This window comes from Anopheles nili, chromosome 2 (genome assembly GCF_943737925.1).
Source record: "Anopheles nili chromosome 2, idAnoNiliSN_F5_01, whole genome shotgun sequence".
NCBI classification, from domain to species: domain Eukaryota; kingdom Metazoa; phylum Arthropoda; class Insecta; order Diptera; family Culicidae; genus Anopheles; species Anopheles nili.
This window is the reverse complement of record NC_071291.1, coordinates 14,817,073-14,837,892: the sequence shown is the minus strand read 5'-3', so window position 1 is coordinate 14,837,892 and position 20,820 is coordinate 14,817,073. Positions and strand designations below refer to the sequence as shown.

General features: G+C 44.0%; 7 protein-coding genes across 7 annotated transcripts in view; 5 read left to right on the top strand and 2 right to left on the bottom strand.

The window, feature by feature from the left end:
• The first annotated feature begins 3,049 nt into the window (after positions 1-3,049).
• Positions 3,050-5,494, top strand: LOC128721204 (elongation factor 1-alpha-like). The gene is made up of 3 exons (XM_053814931.1): positions 3,050-4,040; positions 4,116-4,321; positions 5,135-5,494. The coding sequence occupies exons 1-3, from the start codon at positions 3,218-3,220 to the stop codon at positions 5,492-5,494; spliced, it is 1,389 nt and encodes a 462-aa protein (XP_053670906.1). The 5' UTR covers positions 3,050-3,217.
• Positions 5,495-9,358: 3,864 nt separating this feature from the next.
• On the top strand, positions 9,359-11,184 carry LOC128720785 (epoxide hydrolase 4-like). The gene is made up of 6 exons (XM_053814480.1): positions 9,359-9,607; positions 9,769-9,867; positions 9,947-10,134; positions 10,217-10,349; positions 10,423-10,831; positions 10,899-11,184. The coding sequence occupies exons 1-6, from the start codon at positions 9,359-9,361 to the stop codon at positions 11,081-11,083; spliced, it is 1,263 nt and encodes a 420-aa protein (XP_053670455.1). The 3' UTR covers positions 11,084-11,184.
• A 264-nt stretch (positions 11,185-11,448) lies between these two features.
• LOC128730364 (translation machinery-associated protein 16 homolog) lies at positions 11,449-12,330 on the top strand. Its single transcript, XM_053823413.1, has 3 exons — positions 11,449-11,454; positions 11,718-11,803; positions 11,883-12,330. The coding sequence occupies exons 1-3, from the start codon at positions 11,449-11,451 to the stop codon at positions 12,328-12,330; spliced, it is 540 nt and encodes a 179-aa protein (XP_053679388.1).
• Positions 12,331-12,595: 265 nt separating this feature from the next.
• Positions 12,596-13,668, bottom strand: LOC128720462 (abasic site processing protein HMCES). The gene is made up of 2 exons (XM_053814131.1): positions 13,649-13,668; positions 12,596-13,580 (listed from the first exon to the last, which is right to left on the bottom strand). The coding sequence occupies exons 1-2, from the start codon at positions 13,666-13,668 to the stop codon at positions 12,596-12,598; spliced, it is 1,005 nt and encodes a 334-aa protein (XP_053670106.1).
• A 323-nt stretch (positions 13,669-13,991) lies between these two features.
• Positions 13,992-15,692, top strand: LOC128720848 (uncharacterized). The gene is made up of 5 exons (XM_053814548.1): positions 13,992-14,008; positions 14,064-14,397; positions 14,453-14,503; positions 14,574-15,546; positions 15,613-15,692. Exons 1-5 carry the CDS (start codon positions 13,992-13,994, stop codon positions 15,690-15,692), a joined length of 1,455 nt encoding a protein of 484 aa, XP_053670523.1.
• An 820-nt stretch (positions 15,693-16,512) lies between these two features.
• On the bottom strand, positions 16,513-18,049 carry LOC128720316 (maternal effect protein oskar). The gene is made up of 4 exons (XM_053813980.1): positions 17,932-18,049; positions 17,363-17,829; positions 17,189-17,285; positions 16,513-17,109 (listed from the first exon to the last, which is right to left on the bottom strand). The coding sequence occupies exons 1-4, from the start codon at positions 18,047-18,049 to the stop codon at positions 16,601-16,603; spliced, it is 1,191 nt and encodes a 396-aa protein (XP_053669955.1). The 3' UTR covers positions 16,513-16,600.
• Positions 18,050-19,518: 1,469 nt separating this feature from the next.
• The window catches only part of LOC128721355 (tight junction protein ZO-1), a 44,419-nt gene continuing 43,117 nt past the window's right edge, over positions 19,519-20,820 (top strand). Inside the window, exon 1 of the mRNA XM_053815098.1 lies at positions 19,519-19,915. Coding sequence (XP_053671073.1) covers positions 19,519-19,915 — 397 coding nt within the window. The remainder of the gene's footprint in view (positions 19,916-20,820) is intronic.

The window sequence follows — 20,820 nt, the reverse complement described above, 5'->3', positions numbered from 1 at the left end:
GTAAATCTAAAACAAAAAATCATCCAATTACGTATCGGAATTCGGTTCGGATCGTTTCACGTGGCCGGTTAACTAAAGCTGGTGCGGACGAAGACGAATCTTAGGTTAGGTTTTCGCAAAACTCACTCTGCCTCGTGGTCTGCGGAGCCGAAAATGTGCTTTTCTATATTTATACCGACATGTCACCGGGAGACAATGTCTCTTGGTACGCGTCTTGCGATTGGTAGAGGAGTGTGCAAAATGAACGAGACATCTGGGAAAGGTAGCGCGGTCTGGGCCGGCTAGAAGCAATACGTTGACGAACGACGGACGGTGACGTTCGGTTGTCTTTCGTTACCGTTTCGATGCGGGGAAAAGCAAGATGTCTGCCAGTTCGAGCATCCGCAAGCAATGCAACCCTAATGTTGGACCGTTGCATGCTGCGACAGGCTGTGGCGATGCTGAGAAATTTTTTAAGGCGTTTTATATTACTAACGCATATTCCCAAGACAAGTCCGTTCGATAGCATACTCTGTCTTGGATTTACATTGTGAATCTTTTTCACGGGAGTCGGTCTTTAGAGCATTGACTTTTGAAACAGAACATTGCGTAGCAGGCCATGCCCGTCAGAAGGGTAAAGAAAACATGGCTGACTTGGATACCGATCGAACTGGGCTGACAACGGCCCCGTTTGTAGCATGGAGCATGATGAGAGAATATAGTAGAGAAAATCGATAATCGGGTGGTTAAACCGCGTCGAGCTCTCTCGTGGAACAGGGCGCTCCAAGATCGGAAAAAGCCGGTCCAATGGTGAAGTGATGATACGTATGGGATTTTTGGCCGTATATTAAGCACACCTGTAAATAAAAGCGTTTAGCAATTGAAGCGTAGTAGGTTTCTAGTAAAAACAAAATGGCATATAAATTTTTATCCATGCAATAGAGAATACCGGAAGGCATCCCGACGTGGGGAGCTCGTACTAGCAATGCTCAACGATAGGTGGCGCTGATTTATCTCCTCGAGAGTCCTCTCAAATTTGTTGTGGTTTTTTTACACTTATAACTTTTTCGTTTTTCTTCAGTTGTTGAAAACGCACTATACACCTAGTGGTTTATGAAATTGTGCGCTGCTATTAAATGGACAATTAAAAAGCGAGCCTTAAATTTGTTCAATATCAATTTTTCCAAACACCGCTATAGAGTGCAGCTGCGCATGAGCATGGTTTGGAGTTCTCCATAGATGCTCGCATTCGCCACGACCTCCACCAATTCCTTTCGTACGAGCTGGGTCAGGAAGTGCGCAGAACAAGAGCTCCTAACGAAATGACATTCCTACACTGGTGCTATTCTCGAGACATTTCCACGAATGTGCAATATTACATCAAAATTGATATGCACTTATTGTCCAGTACTGGGCGTCTCCATTGGTTGTGGGAGGATGAATGTATATTAATTTTATTTCCATACTTACTACAAAACGCGTATTTCTCATTCTGGTATTCAATTGTTCAGTTGAAATAGATATTTGAGCTAACCAAACATGGTGTTATTACTAGTTTTTATTATTTTCAAAGGATCAATTGCAGTACTATTATCATGTTGAAAATTTGATTTAAAATGTAATTGATTAATTTTTTGTCGTGACTCGATTTTATTTGCTTGCTTGGGCACTTTGTTTACACAAGGTCCGATGATGTCCGTAGAACATTATGGTTGTTTTTGTCAAAACAACATAATGTTTTCTAGACTAGAAAAAAAACAGCAAAGAACTAGTGTCATCTTGCAAAGAACTGGTTATAACCAGTAATACTAGTAAAGCTGTTAATCACAAAATATGTGTGTGGTGCCATATCTCACCGACAAAAAAAGGTTTAGTAGTAAACATTCTTCCAAATGTATCACTTCGAGTAAGGGGTAGTGATAACCCGCTGCTATCAGCCGTGGCTTTCATTGTGACGTAAAATTTTATTCCTTGCAGGGTTTTTAAATCAATGGTAAAAATTATGCATCTTTGCCATTGATTATGTATTTTAAAACGAAATATTTAATTTTAATATTATTTTATATTTAAAATAATATTAATATTAATAATTAATTAAAAGACTTGTTTATTTTTTATCTGCTCCATGTGCAGGCACATGTGTCTGTGGATTCAATATGCTTTTTGTAGTTAATATGACCATAATTTTAATGTATTTGAGTCAGATTTTTTTAAATGTTAGATTAAAATGAAAGCCGTCATTGCTATTATTTGAATAATTTTCAATGATCAAATATTCAACAGAAGTCAAGGCTATACGTTAGAAATATCTAATATGTCTCACCTATTATTGAGCAATTTTGTTGGTTCGAACACTAAGCATATATACGGAAATCTTCAACTTTTAAAATAACGAAGATAACGATTGCTTAACAAGTGTTTTCAAAATGCCCTCAATTATATGCGCAAACGCCAAGCTGGCTTTCCAAGCGCCTGAAGATGTCTTTTTTTAACTCACACTGCTTATGTTGTGGCCGGTCATCCGGGCAGCACATGTTCGCGCTGTGATAGTCGTGCTGGTCGACAAATAAGCATGGATGCGTTTTTAAGACGCTCCCATATCAACCTACTGGTTCGCATGTTCACGATCAGTCTGAGACAGAGCATTCTATCGACCGGACTCTGCGTGACAGAGTTTTGCGCAAGCCAAGCAACGCGCTACAGTTTCGCTGTTGCTGGCTTGCAGTAGATCTTTCGGTGGTTGAAACTATCAGTCCAAAAAAACCAATTGTGTGAGAACGGACGCGTAGTATTGTTTAGCTGTGATACAAACGGGATCAAATTTGTACAAAAATGAAGATCTTTCACGTTATTCTGATGTCTTATGTCTGCTGGATACTGATGGTTCATTCAAAACAGATAACGGCTCGGTTTAAGTGCGTGAAATGCGAACGGGATGAAAAGGTCCGATCAGTTAGAGAGCCACAAGTTTACAAATATTTTAAAATCAATTCACTCAATCAACTCGATTGCTATTGTTGGTATGCAGCAAATAACCTTCTCTGTCCACAATTTATTCCACCAACTGCAGATTTTCGGCAAATCGAACGAGTGAGCGAGCGTTCGTGAAGTGTCCTCCGGCATCATCGAGGCAAAGCAGACAGAATACAGATATCGCAAAAAAAAGGAAGTGGAGCGCGAGTTTTAGTTGGGTTCGCTAGTTTTGTTTTGAGCCGGAAGGAACGAGTGCAGCAGCAAGATGGGTAAGGAGAAGACTCATATTAACATCGTCGTCATCGGTCACGTCGACTCGGGCAAGTCGACCACCACCGGTCACCTGATCTACAAGTGCGGTGGTATCGACAAGCGTACGATCGAGAAGTTCGAGAAGGAAGCGCAGGAGATGGGCAAGGGCTCGTTCAAGTACGCCTGGGTCCTGGACAAGCTGAAGGCAGAGCGCGAGCGTGGTATCACGATCGATATCGCTCTGTGGAAGTTCGAGACGGCCAAGTACTACGTGACGATCATCGACGCTCCTGGCCATCGCGATTTCATCAAGAACATGATCACGGGCACGTCGCAGGCTGATTGCGCCGTGTTGATCGTCGCCGCCGGTACTGGTGAATTTGAGGCCGGTATCTCCAAGAACGGCCAGACCCGTGAGCATGCCCTGCTGGCGTTCACGCTTGGCGTTAAGCAGCTGATTGTCGGTGTCAACAAGATGGACTCGACTGACCCGCCGTACCATGAGGCTCGCTATGAGGAAATCAAGAAGGAGGTGTCCTCGTACATCAAGAAGATCGGCTACAACCCGGCTTCGGTGGCGTTCGTGCCGATTTCCGGCTGGCATGGTGACAACATGCTGGAACCGTCGGACAAGATGCCGTGGTTCAAGGGATGGGCCGTCGAGCGCAAGGAGGGCAAGGCTGAAGGCAAGTGCCTCATTGAGGCTCTGGACAACATCCTGCCGCCGTCGCGCCCCACCGACAAGCCACTCCGCTTGCCGCTGCAGGATGTCTACAAGATTGGAGGTATCGGCACGGTACCGGTCGGTCGTGTGGAAACCGGTGTTCTGAAGCCAGGTAAGACGATATAGCCTCCTGTTGTAACGTTGGAGATCCTCATCTGGAATCGTTTGTTCATGGTTTCCTTTGCAGGTATGGTGGTCGTTTTCGCTCCGGTTAACATCACCACTGAGGTGAAGTCGGTGGAGATGCACCACGAGGCGTTGTCTGAGGCTTTGCCTGGTGACAACGTTGGCTTCAACGTGAAGAACGTCTCGGTGAAGGAACTGCGTCGTGGTTACGTCGCCGGTGACTCCAAGGCTAGCCCGCCGAAGGGAGCTTCTGACTTCACTGCTCAGGTAAGAAAAAACCCAAAGATATAACGAGATCTTTCAATGCAATACTTTTGTTCACGCACATAACATTCGTTTTAACGGGTACTCGTTGTCTTCAACAAACGTCAACGCCCAAGCTTGTCTAATTTTGGATGAAACGTTTTGTTCCGAACAGAAACGCAATTTATCTTTCCTCACAGCATGAATGTATGGAAACGTTTTTCTTTTTTGCTATCGGTACTCATTGACGCAAATGGTGCTAAATGGACGAAAATATCGTTACAAGCACTTGTTTCGAGCTATTTCAGCTAATGTTTTTTTTTTACAAGAACTAACTCACTTCTGCAATGAATGGCAGAGAGAGAGATACAGTTTTCAAAAATCTCTCCGGTTATCAGTGACTGTCAAACGTATATCAAAAACTGATAACAACAATGGGTAGTGAATGAAAAGCCAAAAGGTGATGGCTTTGTTGGGTTTGTTTCTAAGCACGTTCACAGAAGATCTAGCGTAAAGGCAATAGCATAATCTCTTTTTGCATCGTGTTGCTCTTTAACTTGCTGATAAGTTATGCTTTTTTGAACTTTTGAGCACACTTTAATCTTTCGAACGTTCAACGTAATTTCTAATCGGAAAACCTTGAATTTCACGGAAGTATTCGCTATGATAATCCTTGGAGGAAAGGTTCATATGGCGTTTTTAGAAACTCGTGATTAGAAACTCATGATGCGGACAATGCAAAATCAAATAGAATAAAAAAAAAAGTGATAAAGAATTTCAAATATTTAATTCGCGTGCTCTTTTCCCTGCTCTTCCTTTATCTCCTACCCGCAATAGGTCATTGTGCTGAATCACCCGGGCCAGATCTGCAACGGGTACACGCCGGTGCTTGATTGCCACACCGCTCACATTGCGTGCAAGTTTGCCGAAATCAAGGAGAAGTGCGACCGTCGTTCAGGCAAGGTTACTGAGGAGAACCCGAAGTCCATCAAGTCCGGCGATGCTGCCATCGTCAATCTGGTGCCAAGCAAACCGCTGTGCGTCGAAAGCTTCCAGGAGTTCCCGCCGCTCGGTCGTTTCGCCGTGCGTGACATGCGTCAGACCGTGGCTGTCGGTGTTATCAAGTCAGTCAACTTTAAGGAGGCTTCGGGTGGTAAAGTAACGAAGGCCGCCGAAAAGGCCCAGAAGAAGAAATAACTAGAGACACAGCAACACCCGTCACTAGTCGAAGAAGCAGAGGAAGAGCATGAGCTAGCAGTGCTAAGAACAGCAGCACCACCAGCAGCAGCAGCAGCAGCGATAAGAAATGATATCCAATTCTCTACGTTATTATTAGCAGATAATAATATTGATGATGATGAAGATGATGCTGAACGCAAGTCCGACGAAGAGGAGTTGAGAGCAATGGCACGGCTGAAGAAAAATCATTCATTATTATTATTATTAAATAATAATCTAAGAATTAATATTAATGATAAACTACCACTTAACAATGCGAATACTGATAAAATCTCTAATTGTAATAATTTAAAACAACACTCATCGTCGGCAGCATTCGGAAGCGATGTCGCCATGGACAAGCCGGTGATCGTAACACTCACGGCCAGATGGCGCCAGTGTGAAAACACGTGTCAGATCGTCACCACGTGCTCAGCGATCGGCACCGCGGCGAAGGCAGCATCGGATGTGATCGCCAAGAGTTCCGGCTTCATTTGTTCCCTCAAACCATCGCCCTCACTGTCACTGTTTTCATCAGTAACTAATTTATTTTACCACCATCGCAAAGCATTTCGGAGGAAAAATGGCAACGACTGCGGCAGGCTCGTCGCGTTCGAGCAGCCAACAGGAGAAACCATCACCGTGAGCGCCCTTCAGCTCGACTCAGTCGTGGCCGTCTTCGCCCTAATGCGCAGCATCATCTTCGTGGTCGTTGCGCATGCAATTGCAAAAATCATCGCCATCGCTGCAACAATTGACACCGATGGATTGGTTCGTTCGAAACGCTCAAACATTGCGGCAGCATATTGCAGCTGTACCAGCGTGGTCCCATTGATGGGCTACGGTTGCTGTACCGCTTCCGCAGGGTTGGTGCCGGTTCGACACAATCCATTGGCTCTGTTACGATCATGATACTCTGAGGGCTATGTTTCTCCGTTTCCATCAGGGACGATAACAAAAGAATAAGATTCTAACCACCCGTAATTGGATAGCTGAGCATAATTATTCAAGCAGGCAAAAAAAGACAAAAAATACACAACAATTTTAGCACGCCACTCCCTGTAGGATTGGTAGTCACTGAAGAATCGTAAATTTGTTTGCTTAATTTTAATAAACGAAAAACAGCGTCGGCTGGTCGTGATAACATCGACGAAAACAACTGTGGAAAAAGCCAAAAAAGACTTGCAAAAAGAGACAAAGAGAATATGCTGAAACAGACAACTAAAATGAAATGAACAAAAAAAAAGACCATTCAAGATCCTGAAAACTGTGTTTATTGTTTTGTTGCATTTGTTTAGTTTAGTTAAGACACTTTCGCGTTATGCCCCCTTTAAACCGATCGTCATTTTTAAACAGAATATGGCGTGGCAAAGCAACCATACGATCGTTGTTGGAGCTAGGAAGGTATATGATCATTGCGAAACATGAATCTTGGTCCTCTCACACTCGAACCCGAGAGGGCATAATGATCTACCCGCTGCCCCTGCTACGCTAGCCTGGTGATCTCACGTCCCGCAGCAAAACAGTACAACAGTGTTAAGTGGTCAGTTTACAAACGATGCGCTCCTGATCCTGAGCGATCCTGAGCAAACAACATCGAGAATGGACAGCAGCAAACCAGCACGTGTGCTCCTGTGTGCGGTAACATCCATCGGACCGGTACCAGTTGAACATACGAATTAAACTTATATGTGGAACATAAATGTACTCACTGTAAAGCCAGAAATCTGAAAGCACACAAAATGAGGACGTCAGGACCTTACGAAGCTATCAATAAAATTCTAGAAGGCTTACCAAACCGTGTTGCGTTTGCGGTCGTTATGCGACAGAAGGCGTAGAGGGGGTGGGAGGGCGTGAAGAGGGCAGGTGAGGGGTTATGTTGGAGTCTTCGCTATCACATAGGAACCTTCGCCACGTTTCACAGCACAGTGTGCATTCGACCGAGTGCGGGCTCTCTAGGATGATGAGGCCACAATTCTGCCGCGTGCCGCATGGTTGGCTACCCGGGCGATGTTGGGATGATGGGGTGATAGTGCGGACGTTGTTCGTTAGCCTGGACGGGTACTGATTACGAAGGTAAAACGTAGCCAGCCCACCCTATTCGGTGCCGGTTCGTAACACGCGGCGGACGTGCTACGTGTAGAACTCACCGGCAAGTGTACGTGTGGCGCTAAATTTAATTAAAGCATAGATGCATAGCACCCTCCCCAAAGAAGTTGGGACAGTGATGATATAACGAGCCCTTCTAACAACGGAATTGTTGGAAATAATAAGCAGCTAAGAGCATCATAAGGTCTCCCACTCTCTCCACCAAAGTGGCTAAACCTGCGCGCGTGACCTACATTTTGCTCTCGGCGCTCGTTTCCACAACGAAGGGCAACTACGTCACAGCACGGCGCTCGGAAACCCTATGACGAAGCAGACACCCCATCGACTTGCCCTGGACTTTCGACCCTCCTGGCCAGATAGATCAGATGGTGCGGGCATTGGCGGTTGCATGACATAATTTGTATGCTGCGCGTTCGCCCGGCTTCACGAACACACCCAACGAGAGGGACCTTTTTTTGGGGGTTAGATTATGTTGTCGGCATTAGGCGCCGCAGGCAGCCTGTAAAAGTGCATAGGGCGAGCGGTGCATGCGAAGGGCTCGGAAGCTGGTGTGCGTGCGGACGAATCATCGTCGTTATGTTTTCATCATATTCTGCCAAACGATAGGGAAAGGTGGTTGTTGTTTGCTGAGGCCTCACACACTCCCTTGGTCATCCCAGTTGCGAAGGGATCATGTGCGTGTTTTGTTTTTCTCCCTGCTCGGAAGGGTGAAAAAAAAGCGTGAAAATCAAACGTGGCGCACGCACCGCGTGCAGTGAATGGGAAAATTAGTGCGCGCGGTGATAAGAGAACCGATGGCCGTGTGTGTTCCCGTGGCGTTGTTGTCTGGATTTGATGGCAAACCGAATGTTGCGCGTCCCGGTGATGAGCGTGGTGTGCCTTCTTCCTGTTCCCGGGGTGTTGCTGGTGTGGGCCGTTATCGCCAACTGCTTGCTGAAATGGTAGAGGTTAATCGGCTCGAAGTCATCGTACACTCGCGTCCTGGAAACGTCGCGTGGTGTTGCTGCGTTCAAGCGTTTCTGTAGAACCTTAACCATCGGAAGCAGCCTGTGGAACGTCTTATTTGTGCAAGGTGTGAAGATCAGGAGTAACGCATTCGCGAGCGTTCATCGCCAACGTCATCAACTGGCTTCTCTCACGGTTCTGAGTGCAAATGCAAGTGTAACGGTCGATACTGCTGCACTGAATGTCAACACTAATGGCGAAACGGAAGCCACCATTCGGTTCTGAACAGCCGCGGTGAACAACGTACGGTTCTCCAGCCAACATCAGTTCACGCTTATCGCGAGTTCGAGTGGTTCGCTCGGAAGTGCAAGGGCAATTTCCTATGGTGGCCCTCGTGAAAAGGTGTTCAAAACAGTGGTGTAGCAATCGCCAACGACGGCAGCGGACTGACGGACTTAATCGACGCAAAACTATCATCCGCTGACCATCTCATTCACCCCGTGACGCTCCAATCATCCGAGTAGTATGGCGAAATAATACATGTAGCCTGAGCCGGCGCACACTTGGATTACATGTCGTCCGTGAACGTCCGTAGTGTAATCTCTAATTGCCTGTTAATAGCACCAGGCCTGCGTTCTACACGGCTCGCCGAGACAGTAAGGCATAAATCGAATACCGCACCAGCGTGTGAAGTGCGTCTCCGTGAATTTGAAATATTGTGACAGCTTCCGTCCGCATGGTCGCGTTCGAAAGGAGACAGGTTTTATTGCAATTTTGTCCTGCATCACCATGACGGGCCAGAAGCGGGACTACGATGTCCTAGAGGTCGTGCCGAAGTGGGAGATCACGAAGATTTATTTGCGGTGTTTTCTGGCCAACATAGCCATCCTGCTGAAGTGGTTGTACGAAAGCGTGAAGTGCAAGGTGAACCCGACCGCGATCATGCGTCGTACGATCGAACGGACAGATTTTCCTAACAAACCACCGATCTTTATGACCGATACCAACCTGGGCCGGCATTCGTACGTCAAGCTTGAGGTAAGGTGATCGATACCTAACACCAAACCGGTTGATCGAACACGTGTTTATCGATGTTCTAGTAATTACCGTAGATTAGAACGGAATCTTTGCATGTTTGATTCTGTCCTATTCCGGCATGCATCTTTCGTGCAGTAAATTACGTTTGTTTCTGTTTTCAGAACACGAAGCTCCACTTCGTCGAAGCTGGTAGCAGAAGTAATCCTATCGTACTTCTTTTGCATGGATTTCCGGATTGCTGGTTTGGCTGGCGGTATCAGGTGCGTAAGGAATGATTGGAATCTGAACCTTTTATCGCGCGCTACCAGCTCGGCTTACTAATCAACTTTTTACTTGCAGATACCCGAGCTGACACATTATTTCCACGTTATCGCACTGGATTTAAAAGGATTCAATGATTCAGATAAACCGCATTGGCGGTTCGAGTATACGCCAAAGAAAGTGTGCGAAGATTTGCGGAAATTTCTGATAGCTATCAGCGCGAAAAGTGTGTCTATTATTGGTCATGATTTAGGGGCGACGATAGGGTAAGAGAATATAATCAAGTAAATTAGTCGTAATTCCTTTACGTTAATTGCATACCTTTCATCACGATGCGTGTCTTTACAGCTGGTTATTCGCCCACACAAATCCGGAAATGGTGGATAAATTTGTCAGCGTTTCTACACCGCACCCTAACCTGCTTTGGGACAATCTTCCGAAAAGTTCTCCTTTCAATAGAAATTGGTTGGAGTTTGTACAGGTAACGCAGGACGAGGAAGAGGCGTCTTTAAAATTACGATTACGACTTGCTTATTTCATCGTACAATTTTCAGTTGCCAGTGCTACCGGAAATGGAGCTGAAACATACCGCGGATAAAATCCTTCGCCGTTGTTATCCACATGTGGCGAAGGAAAAGCTCTTTTTATCAGGCACGAATGGCACAACGACGAATAATATCATGGAGGCGTACATGTACAGCTTTTGTCAAACAGACGATTGGCGGGGACCATTGAATTATTATCGTAATTTTCTATTCTATCGTGTCCGCGACGGTGAAATCATTCAGTGTCCTTGTTTGATTATCACCGGCAACGATGATAGGTTTTATAAGTTAGAATCCGTAGTGAAGAGTTCAGAATTTTGTGAGAACTTTGTCATTAAAATAATCGAGCAATCTGGTAGGGCTCCACATCAAGAAATGGCCACGGAGTTCAATAGCACGTTGCTAAAGTTCCTCATCGGTAAGGAAACGCATATTTTTTTTAGATTTTTTATACATTATTTATATAACTTCGATGTTACTTATAGGTAAAAAGTACTTTCAAAAACCTACGGAAACACAACCAGCACACTCCAGGGGACTAGTTGGGCGAATGTTCGGAGGCATCGGATCGGTCGCCAACAATACAGTAAAACTGGGGAATAATCTACGAGAAACGTATGCATTCGCCAACCCACTGAACAGTGTTCCAAGTTTCATGATCAAGGGGTAACTGCTATGTCGAATGCGTTTTAATTGAATCTCGCTTTTATATTCGATCCCTGGTGATTGATGCAGTTAATTGCTGCAATGATCTACTTTCAGTGAAATGCAAAAGCAGTCTTTGTATAGCATATCATATTTCGCAAATGTAAAAAGTTCGAAGTTTTGTTTACTAGTGTAAAATATTTTAAGGTTCGTGCATTTTTTGCCATTCTTATGGATTTAGATTAATATGTTTGATAAGATTGACTTTACTCTATGCTATTCATTTTAACTTGACAAAAAATAAAAGTAATGATGTTTTGAAGAAGAAGATTGGATATTTTTATATCACATTTTTTATTTCACTGATACTCACTCACCTTCATGAGAAGCATGTTAGTAGACTTGAAATAATTAAAATGAACCTGGATTTAATTTCAAAACGCTGCAATCATGTGTCATCCATGCGATGTTTCTATTATTATTACAAAAAATATGTTATTGTATCTGACAGTTCTCTCAACCCGCGTGTGCGTTTCAAAATAATAGAAACTTGGTAGGAAAAGTTGTGCTCTAAACAGTTGGTGTAGATAAAATGGTAATTTATATTTGAAACCCCTGATCACAAAGCGGATACTAAGCTCAAGTTGATATCATTTTAGCCAAAACAAACCGTGTTGAAGGAGTTAGCGAAATGCAAACATCCTAAAAGCAGGAAAACATTAGCATTAACTCGGAAAGTTAAAAAGTAAGTTTTTGAACCTGTGAAAATTTCAAATTCTGACTAGAACAATTCCCTAATTTATGTATAATTCATGTTTGTTTAGAATTAATAACCGAGAAAAAATAAAACTCGGCCATGCAGCTAAAGCAAACGTTGTGGGGAAGAAATTGGCGTGGTTTGCGAATCAGCTGTCGGATCGTCAAGAGGCGTTGAAGCCGGCCGAATATGAAGCTTTAATAGATCTGTATCTTCAGCGTTTTGACCAGGAACTCGAGCAAATCAAAATAGTACAATCAATAGGAAAACATCGCGCCAATCAGCATGCTTCACGAGAAGCGGTAATCAAGACTACGGTTGAAACAGAGAAGCTAAACTTCAATAGCGGTGGGGGAATAGAGCTTCCTGATTTGTGTGATCCTGTAGATTTTAAACTATTTCAGGAATGGGATGGCAGTGCAGCTACCATACAACATTTAAAGCTTAAATTCTTTTCTAGGAAGTTTTTGCTAACATCTCAAAAACAAATACAGCACGAGAAAATGGTAGAATAATACGAAGAATAATCTTACATAATTTTGGGTCTTAATTTTGAACCATTTGAACGAACAATGTTGCGGGAGAAACGAAGCCAATAATTTCATGATTTCCAATTGATAATTTGTTTAGATTCATGCTGTACAAAACTAGACAACGAATTATACATCATCTAAAGTATACTACGGCGATCCACGCATTAAACAAAAAAAAACAATTCATATGGTATTATTTTCATAACGCTTTTAATTCTTAGTACTGAAACATTTGAACAAAAAACATTTACGTTACATCTGGTTCTGGCTTCGGTTTTTTCTCCGCTGGTTGGGAATCCGGATCCATCTTTACATCAGTTTCAACCAAATTCGATTCATCAGATTCACTTTTTTTCCTCTTCTTAACGATTAACCACGATTGCATCAGTTTACTTTTGGGGATTACAGGAGATTTAATTCCTGGATTCATTTTTCCTACAGGCAAGGGTTTGTTGCATTGGTCAGATTTGTTCCGTGAGTTATTTACTATGTTAGAAACACGGTACCATTTAAGTGATCTGCTGGGTTGCAACAAATTAAGCGCTTTGTTCGCAGGAACACGCTTAAAGTTCAACCAGTCGGCTATTTGTTCATCTGTTTCCAAAATAGCAGGTGATCGATGGTGGACATCGGAAAACTGACCCTCTGTTTCGAACGTGATTACCGTGTAGCTGTACAACTTGTCTCCGTTCTCATCGTTCCATACGTCGAATAAACCTGCTATGAAAAGCAATCGAAGCTGACCATCGCTATCCAAATTCCAAGTCGATTTGTCCTCCATTTTCACCTTTTCTTCCTGTGGCATGTGTACAAAGAATGCGGGTCGCTCAGAGGCTTTCAGCGGTTTAACCGTTTGCCACTCGTAAAATCCTTCGCAGACTATGACGCAGCGTTGGCCAGCAGCTAGTGGTGGTCCATACAATTTGGAGAATGCCAAGCCCTCAAGTCGACAATTATTCGTCGTAAGCCCATGTTTGCGATAGTCACCCTTGTGCCAACGTGGAACCATACCCCACATCATTGGAACAAGCATTCGATCAACCGGATCAGCCGATTCATCGAAATGCGCAGCCGAGACCAACACTGGCGTAACATCTGTTGGTGCTACGTTGAAAGACGGCTGATATTTTTTACCGCAATTGAATTCATTTCGGTAGCGCGGCTGTTTTGGCTTACTCTGTTCTGTTTTTCTATATTTGCAACAGCCTTCCAATTCCTTTGGATCCAATGTTCTAGAAGAGAAAAAAGATATCTGTGATGGTCTATTCCGTTTAAATTCATGACAACGATTGAATCTTACAAACACGTGCGACCACACATGATGAGGTTCAGCAAAATGCATCAATTTCGACTCGGTAATCCAACCACGTGTGTACACTTAAGAGCACAATGTTATACTTTTGAGAAACGATCCTTTTGAGTCCTTAGATTCATAGCATTTAATGCGTCGTTACAATAGAGTGACATTTGAACCCACCGTCCTTTGACATGCGTTTGTTTACAAACAGCTCTTTTTCCATAGCAACGAGTAATAGCATTCTTCTTTGTTGTTATTGTGCCCGCAAAATAAAAACATGTTTTTCGGTAGCGTTTACGATCGATAAGTGATAGAATTTATTTGCAGATACACTAGGTTTACGAAGATGTTGAAACGAAAATGGTGAGCTATTGTAGCTAGTTTCATGGCGTGATGTTAAACATAATTTTTATTCCAGGAGCAATAAGCAATATTGTGGTGATGTCGAGTCGGATCCTTTTGAGTTTGCATACCGTGGTAGTGTGTTCGATCCTTTCAAGGAGGTGAACAATGTGCCTACGGTTGAGGAGCACATGCACAGCTCCAGTAGCGATACAACAGAATTGATTGAAAACATAGAGCTTCCAGCACATCGACTATCAGCAAATGTACGGCAGCAATATTTGCGCTATTTGGACAGAGTCTTAAGAATAAACTATAATTCATGGCTCTCATCTAATGGTGATCACAATGACAGTCCATTTACCGACGATGATTTGAAGCAATGTGCTGAAACAATCGAAATGAGAGCGGTACGTGTAATGAAAAAGTTTTCTCTAGCATATATTTGATGCGTTTCGTTTATAGGTTCAATCATGTATGATCACCTCGCTGTACAGAGGCGTTATTCTTCAAATGGTAAGAGTATTACTGTAGACATAGTAGATTACTTGATGAAGGATAACATGCTAATTTTTATTCCACAAAGATAGCAGAAATTCGGAAGCAAACAGCTCTTGGTATGATCCACCCTAATCTCACAGACGTAAAATTTAAACCAGCAGTATTGAAGAAGGAATGTTGTCATGTTAGCGTACAAACCGATTCATGTGCGATAATTCCCCCACTTGCTTCTGGAAATCGGACTACCAGTACGCCATTAGATAACGTTCCTGTGGTTAGTCTGGAGGAAAAAATGCGGTTATTTGAGGGAAATTGTTCGTTTATGGAAAACCCATCGATAAACGAACCAACCAGCAACTGGCATAACGCAACACCTCTGCAAGTGAAAACCAAAGTCAAATACCACAAAAATGAAAGTAATCGTCCCATAATTGATGGAAGACGGCCACATAATGACGCAATGGATGATGAGATTCTCAAGGAATTGCAGGCAATGTTTGAGCCTGCAGATGAAGAGGAGAATATATTTGAATGGAGTGAAGATCAGACACAAGTAAAAGCAATAATCAACGAAATTGAGAATGCAGAATCAGTACAGAACAGTCAAAGTATATGTAGTGCAGAAAACACGGTAGTATCAAGCCCCAAAATTGATAGTATCATGTTGGCTCCAGCAGTACCCCAAAAAAGCAATACTGAATCAGCAGATTTGCGTTGCAGTATGTGGCCGTGCGAATTGCACATGCAACGAATGAAGCTGCGAAGCATATTGGTTAGAATAGCAGAAGAAAACTACCGGCGTTATGAACATCTGGTGAACACGGAGTTTATATCACTTTTCGGTGTAGATGACGGCGAGGAGCAAGATTTGGGACCATATAGTCCCTCGATCGAGTTGAATGCTGTGTTGGTATCAAGCTGTAGACAGCGCATTGCCAAATGGGTAGTACAATCCCTTATGAGACCGTTGAACGACGGTTTGATTGCTAACAGGTTTCTCTTCAAAAAACTAGCCAAACGACTGGCGGATGGTATAATCTACATGAACCAATATCCAGGTCAGCTTTCCAATACCCAATATTCTGGCTCTGGTGTATTTTTAACAGTCTTTTTATTTCTTACAGATAAAAAGTTTATTCGAAATTACATTGACGATTATTTTTGCACGCATAATCAAATAACGAGCATTGAAGATATTACCTGAGCGACGCAACACTTGAGAGACGAAAACACATGCATTAAGTTTGTTCATGTTTAGCTCTCTACGGTTCCGGAAGTGCTGTAAACTTGTTTCTTTCAAAATTTGCCCCACTTTCCCTCAAGTAAATCGAGTTGGTCGTTGCATTTTCATTGCCTTGCACTGGGTAGTACAATTTTTATTAACACAAAAGTGTACAAACACGGGAGACGCATAAAACACATAAACATAAAGGTTCGATTTTATCGTACGATAAATCTCCTCCCTTCTGCACGATATGGCTTCGAGCATGCGGCGAAAACTTCAAGATAAATCGACTTGCATGACCGGTCATGGAACTGCAAGTCGAGCTTCTTGGTTGATACCGAACTAAAGTTGAGAAGAATCTCCCCCACCCATGGGCCGGCCTTGTGTGAGAGGATTCTTGAAACTCTTTGCTCGGGATCGTCGGTGCGGACGCGCCTGGGCCCAGTAATGTTGCGAAATAACAAGTCAATTCGTCATCCGGAAAGACAAATTGTTGTTGCTTCGAACTATCGCAATTACACCGTACGGGGACGGACACGTTGTGCGGTGCTTATGGTCCGGGCCAAAGAGCGAACAGCGTGTCCTTCTCACCGAAATTTTCAACCATCTCGTAGCCATCCTCGAAATTATCGAAATTAGGCACTGTTTGTTGTTAACATAAAACAATCTCAGCTAGGCTAACAACAAGAGAGCGCCCAACAAATTTAAAGGGTACAGAATGAAGCTACGATAAGACTAGTCACCAGTACGACACGATAACATGGAATAACAAATTAAAAAGAACGCTGCCGGTGCGTGCGAGAAAGCTACTCTTAAAAAAGTAAGTAAGCTACGTAAGAAGTAACGGATGGATAAATGAAAGCGTAAAAGGAACTATGCCCTCGTTATCAGTAATATCTCCACTGTTCGTCAGTGGTGAGCTGAGTCGCTATTTCGTTTCCCAGCACATTCAGCAGATTATGCCGACCGAGCTTATTCCACAACACGTGTGGCATAATGCTGCCGGAGACTTTGCGTGGACCAGGCTGAAAGCACTCGAACCGGGTTGTACCGTCACTGTGAACAAAATGTTTCCACAGATCGATATGCCGCGGGCACATGCGGCAGATATATTCGTTGAATTTAAGCAACCGCTGTGCCATAGGAGTACGGCCACCGCAGTTAGCAATCGGTGTTAGTGTCGTTACGATCGGCTCTACGTTGCGTTCACGGAAGCGTACCATCAACTGGTCGAAGTCATGTATGAGATCGATCATTGGACGACCGTGCAGCAGATCGACGCTTCCAACGTTGACCAGTATCTGATCCGCGATGTGTGGTGCCATTTCGACCCGTTTGGCCGCCTCGGAGAGTGTTAGTCCAGAGACGCATAATCCACTCATGTCAATTGTGTGGCCTGCAGGCGAAGCGTGATTGAATGTGAATAAAGAAACCTATACTCGATAAGGCGATACATGAAGCTGCCTCCAACATACCTGGATCGAACGAAAATCCTAACTCCCATTTTGCTATGGCAAGGAAAAAGTCATCCCCTAGCAACTGGTGTCGACGGTACGATGGTCCATACATGGACTGGAAATACATGAGAAAGAAAATAGCATAGGAACTCCTACTATGCTCTTGTGCATCATTTTCTAGCAAGTACTTACAAAATCCAATTCGTTAGACCGTAATTGCTTGTGCTGCATACCGCAGCGGGAGGTCGGCCGCGTGTAAGGATTTGCTCGATCCGTACGAGCGGGATGACGGTAGCGGAACGTTCGCTTGGGACGCGAAGTTTCCACCAGCCTCGTCTGTTGTTTGTATTCCTCGTTTTTCACCGACATGTAGGTGGTTTCACTACCGTAGGGAACTTGCCAGGACGTAATGTTGTTCAGGGGTACACCACGTGGCATGTAGCGTCGGTAGCTGTTACTAGCGCCCCGGGGTGAGCGCTGCTTTTTAATCATGTTCACCACGTGCTTTGTCTTAGGTGTGCTGCAAAACCACAAAACTAAACCGTTGCGACCGTCGGTCGAGTACCATACTCTTTTGAGTGTTAACAAGTAGCTGATAAGGGTTGTGCGGGAGAAAAAAATGTCCAGCAACTGTTCTCCGGTCAGCTCTAGATAGTCCTCTGTAAAAACGATGGTGAAAATACAAAAAAGGAATCACATACACATGATATAGGATTTGGTCAGCATACGTTCGGCCGTGTTGCGATGGCCACCGATAGTACCTATGATTTCGTCGATCGTCGCACCGGTTTTTGAACGAGTGATGATAACACTGCATAGTTGTAGCTGAAGCTCGGCTTCATCAGTATCGAATATCGTGGTTGGTAGGATTAAAACCATCTTGGGAAATGCTTTAAGCTCACACGGCACCGGCAGAATATCACACAGAATGGCGACTGTTTCAATGCAGACACGTGGGGCACCGTGCACGGAACCTCGTATTAGCACTAGTTCGCCACACTAGAAACTAGGAAAGGAGCTTATCCTGGCGCAGGTATCGTGCTTATATATCGAGCAGCTCTCATAGCCGGAAGCGTCATTTGAGCTAAGTAGTCACCTAAGTTAGTATATCTTCCACTCAAGGACTTCCACTTCAAGGCTGCCTGATCAAGGTGTCTGCAATATTTAGTGGCGGCCGGTATTATTTCTTACGGAATGCTTCTATACTTTTGCATTGAAATCCCTTAAAAATGATATGGTATTGATATGTAAAATTGATATATGGTGTTAAAATACTCTTTTCTAATAATAATTTGAAAAATTTTGTTTTTTAAATCAAAGCATTACATAAATTACAGTTTTTTTTTTAAATCCAATAAAACTGTTCTTCCTTAGTGATTTAAAATATATAAAATAAGATGTCCAATAGCTAGGAGCAATGGTGAATGCTGAATAAATTAAAGATTTCGTGTATATCTATTCTTCTAAATATCTCTCAGATGATAGCAAATAAAAATTTATGTACAAAATTATATATAAAATTTGTTAATTCAATTTTTGTCAGTAAAAGAACTGTTACCGTTTTCATAGTGTGTATCCCGCCAATGAATAGGAGATACGGGGCAAACTGTTCTTTGCTATTTACATACAACATATGTTAGTTATTTTAAATTATAAATAAATTTAATTGTAAGAAAAAGTACTCTAAATGTTCACTATGTTAAATATAATACATCATTTATATACATATTCATGTCTTATTTCTATTGATATTGTTAGGAACTCCTGTGTATCAGTTACGTTTTTATGCATTAGATAAAATCATGTACTGATGTTTTATTAAGGAATAATTGAGTTGTTGTTAACATAAGGATATTTAACTCGTATATAATTTAGTTGAATGTCCGTGTGTTTAAACCAAGTACCGGCCACAGTGAACATTGAAAGACTCCTCCGTAAAAGTTTTCTATTCGAGCGCTATTCGTTCGGATGTTCGGGGCAACCGAAGTGGTCTTCGTGACTCGCAGGGCTTCGTGTACTGAACGCCCGCGGATGTGAGCCCCGAGATGGACAAACTGCTGTTCAGTGGAACATTTCTCGCTGGAACGAACGCTCGCAACGAGCACGCGGAGCAAACGCTGATGGTGACCGTTTCAGTGGCTGGAGTTTGTTTGTGATTTATTCGCCAGTGTTGTCCATTGTGCTAAAGGCAAGAAAGTGTTTCGGATGCTGTGAAGTGACGCGTGCGAGCAAATCAAAAGCCCGCAAACGAGTGAGATGTGTGGTGCGAGATAACCGCGTGTGCGTGTAAGTGAATCTTTTTGGTTTGTTTGCTTTTTTTGGCCCACTCCAAAACATCCCGCGGTGGAATGGCCGACGAAACGGCCGAAGTGCGGTCCCTGTTGATGCGTCACCGGTTGTCGATCGCGCGCGATTTGATCGGCACAAGCCTGCTGCAGGTGTTGCTGAAAGCCGGCGTCCTGACCGCCGCCCAGGAAAAGCAGCTGCACGGCGAACCCAGCCTGGATGCACGCTGCGATCAACTGATCGAGCTGATCGCACGCGATGGGTTCGAAAAGTTCAAGCAGTTCTGCTACGCCATCGAGTCCGAGTGCAGCCAGCTGATTGCGGACCTGATCAACGACAAACTTTCGCAACCGGACGATGACGATGATGACGAGGACGACGAGAAACGCAAGGAGGTCGATGATGCCGCCAACGTCACGGCCATCGTCACGACCTCCGGCGCCGGAGCAACCGTCGAGCGTAAGTTTTTTTTTTTGCGAGAAAGCGCAGATGAAAGTGGGCTGCGCCCGTTTATGGTTGTGCCGTTTGGTGTTTTGTTTTACGCGCGTCCCGTTTCGCATCCCACCGTTAGATGGTGATGTGTGTCAATTAGCTTGTTTTCGGGTTTCAGCTTTTTTAATGTGCCAATACGCCGCCAATCAGTGCATGAAACAGTAGGCTTCCTTCATCGTCACCATGACGACGGAATAGAGGTGTGTCACTGTGCAAAGGAAGGCTTGAGAGGTTCGGTTGAATTAAAATCTACACCACCAGGGAATAATTCATCCCAACCAACCGAAGAACTCCGTCATCGGGCGTGCGGTACATTTTTCATTTCAATTTGTCGAGCACACACACGATGGCGATGGCCGTTTCCCTTTTTCCTTTCCAGCCGGCAGATTACAGCGAGACCGGAGCAGAGAATAAAAAAAAAAGGTCTGTCGGCGTCTGTCTTGTGTCGGTTCGTAGTCCCCCGCCCTTCCAGACTAACCCTCCGGCATCGCGCAAAGGCATGCTCAATGGTTTATGTTCTATGTTGCGCATGGGGTGCAAAGTCGTCGTGTATGTGTATGCGCACGCACGCGGGTTTGTAGTGGTAAAGTGCCTCTCGAGTCTATTGGGCTAGATGTTAGATTGTTGTTAGATCTTAGAAACGGGCTAGAAGGGCTGGAAGGGTTTCCGCGGGCCGGTGAATAAAAATAAACAACTTACGCGGCCAGCAGCACCAGATGCTGTGCCGATGGCGGTTTGGGAAGAGAGCGAACGAATGGAGTTGATGCGATTGAAAACAATCAACAAGCAACAGCGGCCAGACGGTATGGGTGAAATTATTCCCACCGACGCTCTCGGTTTTGCTGACGGATGCGGAAAGTGTATAATGAAGG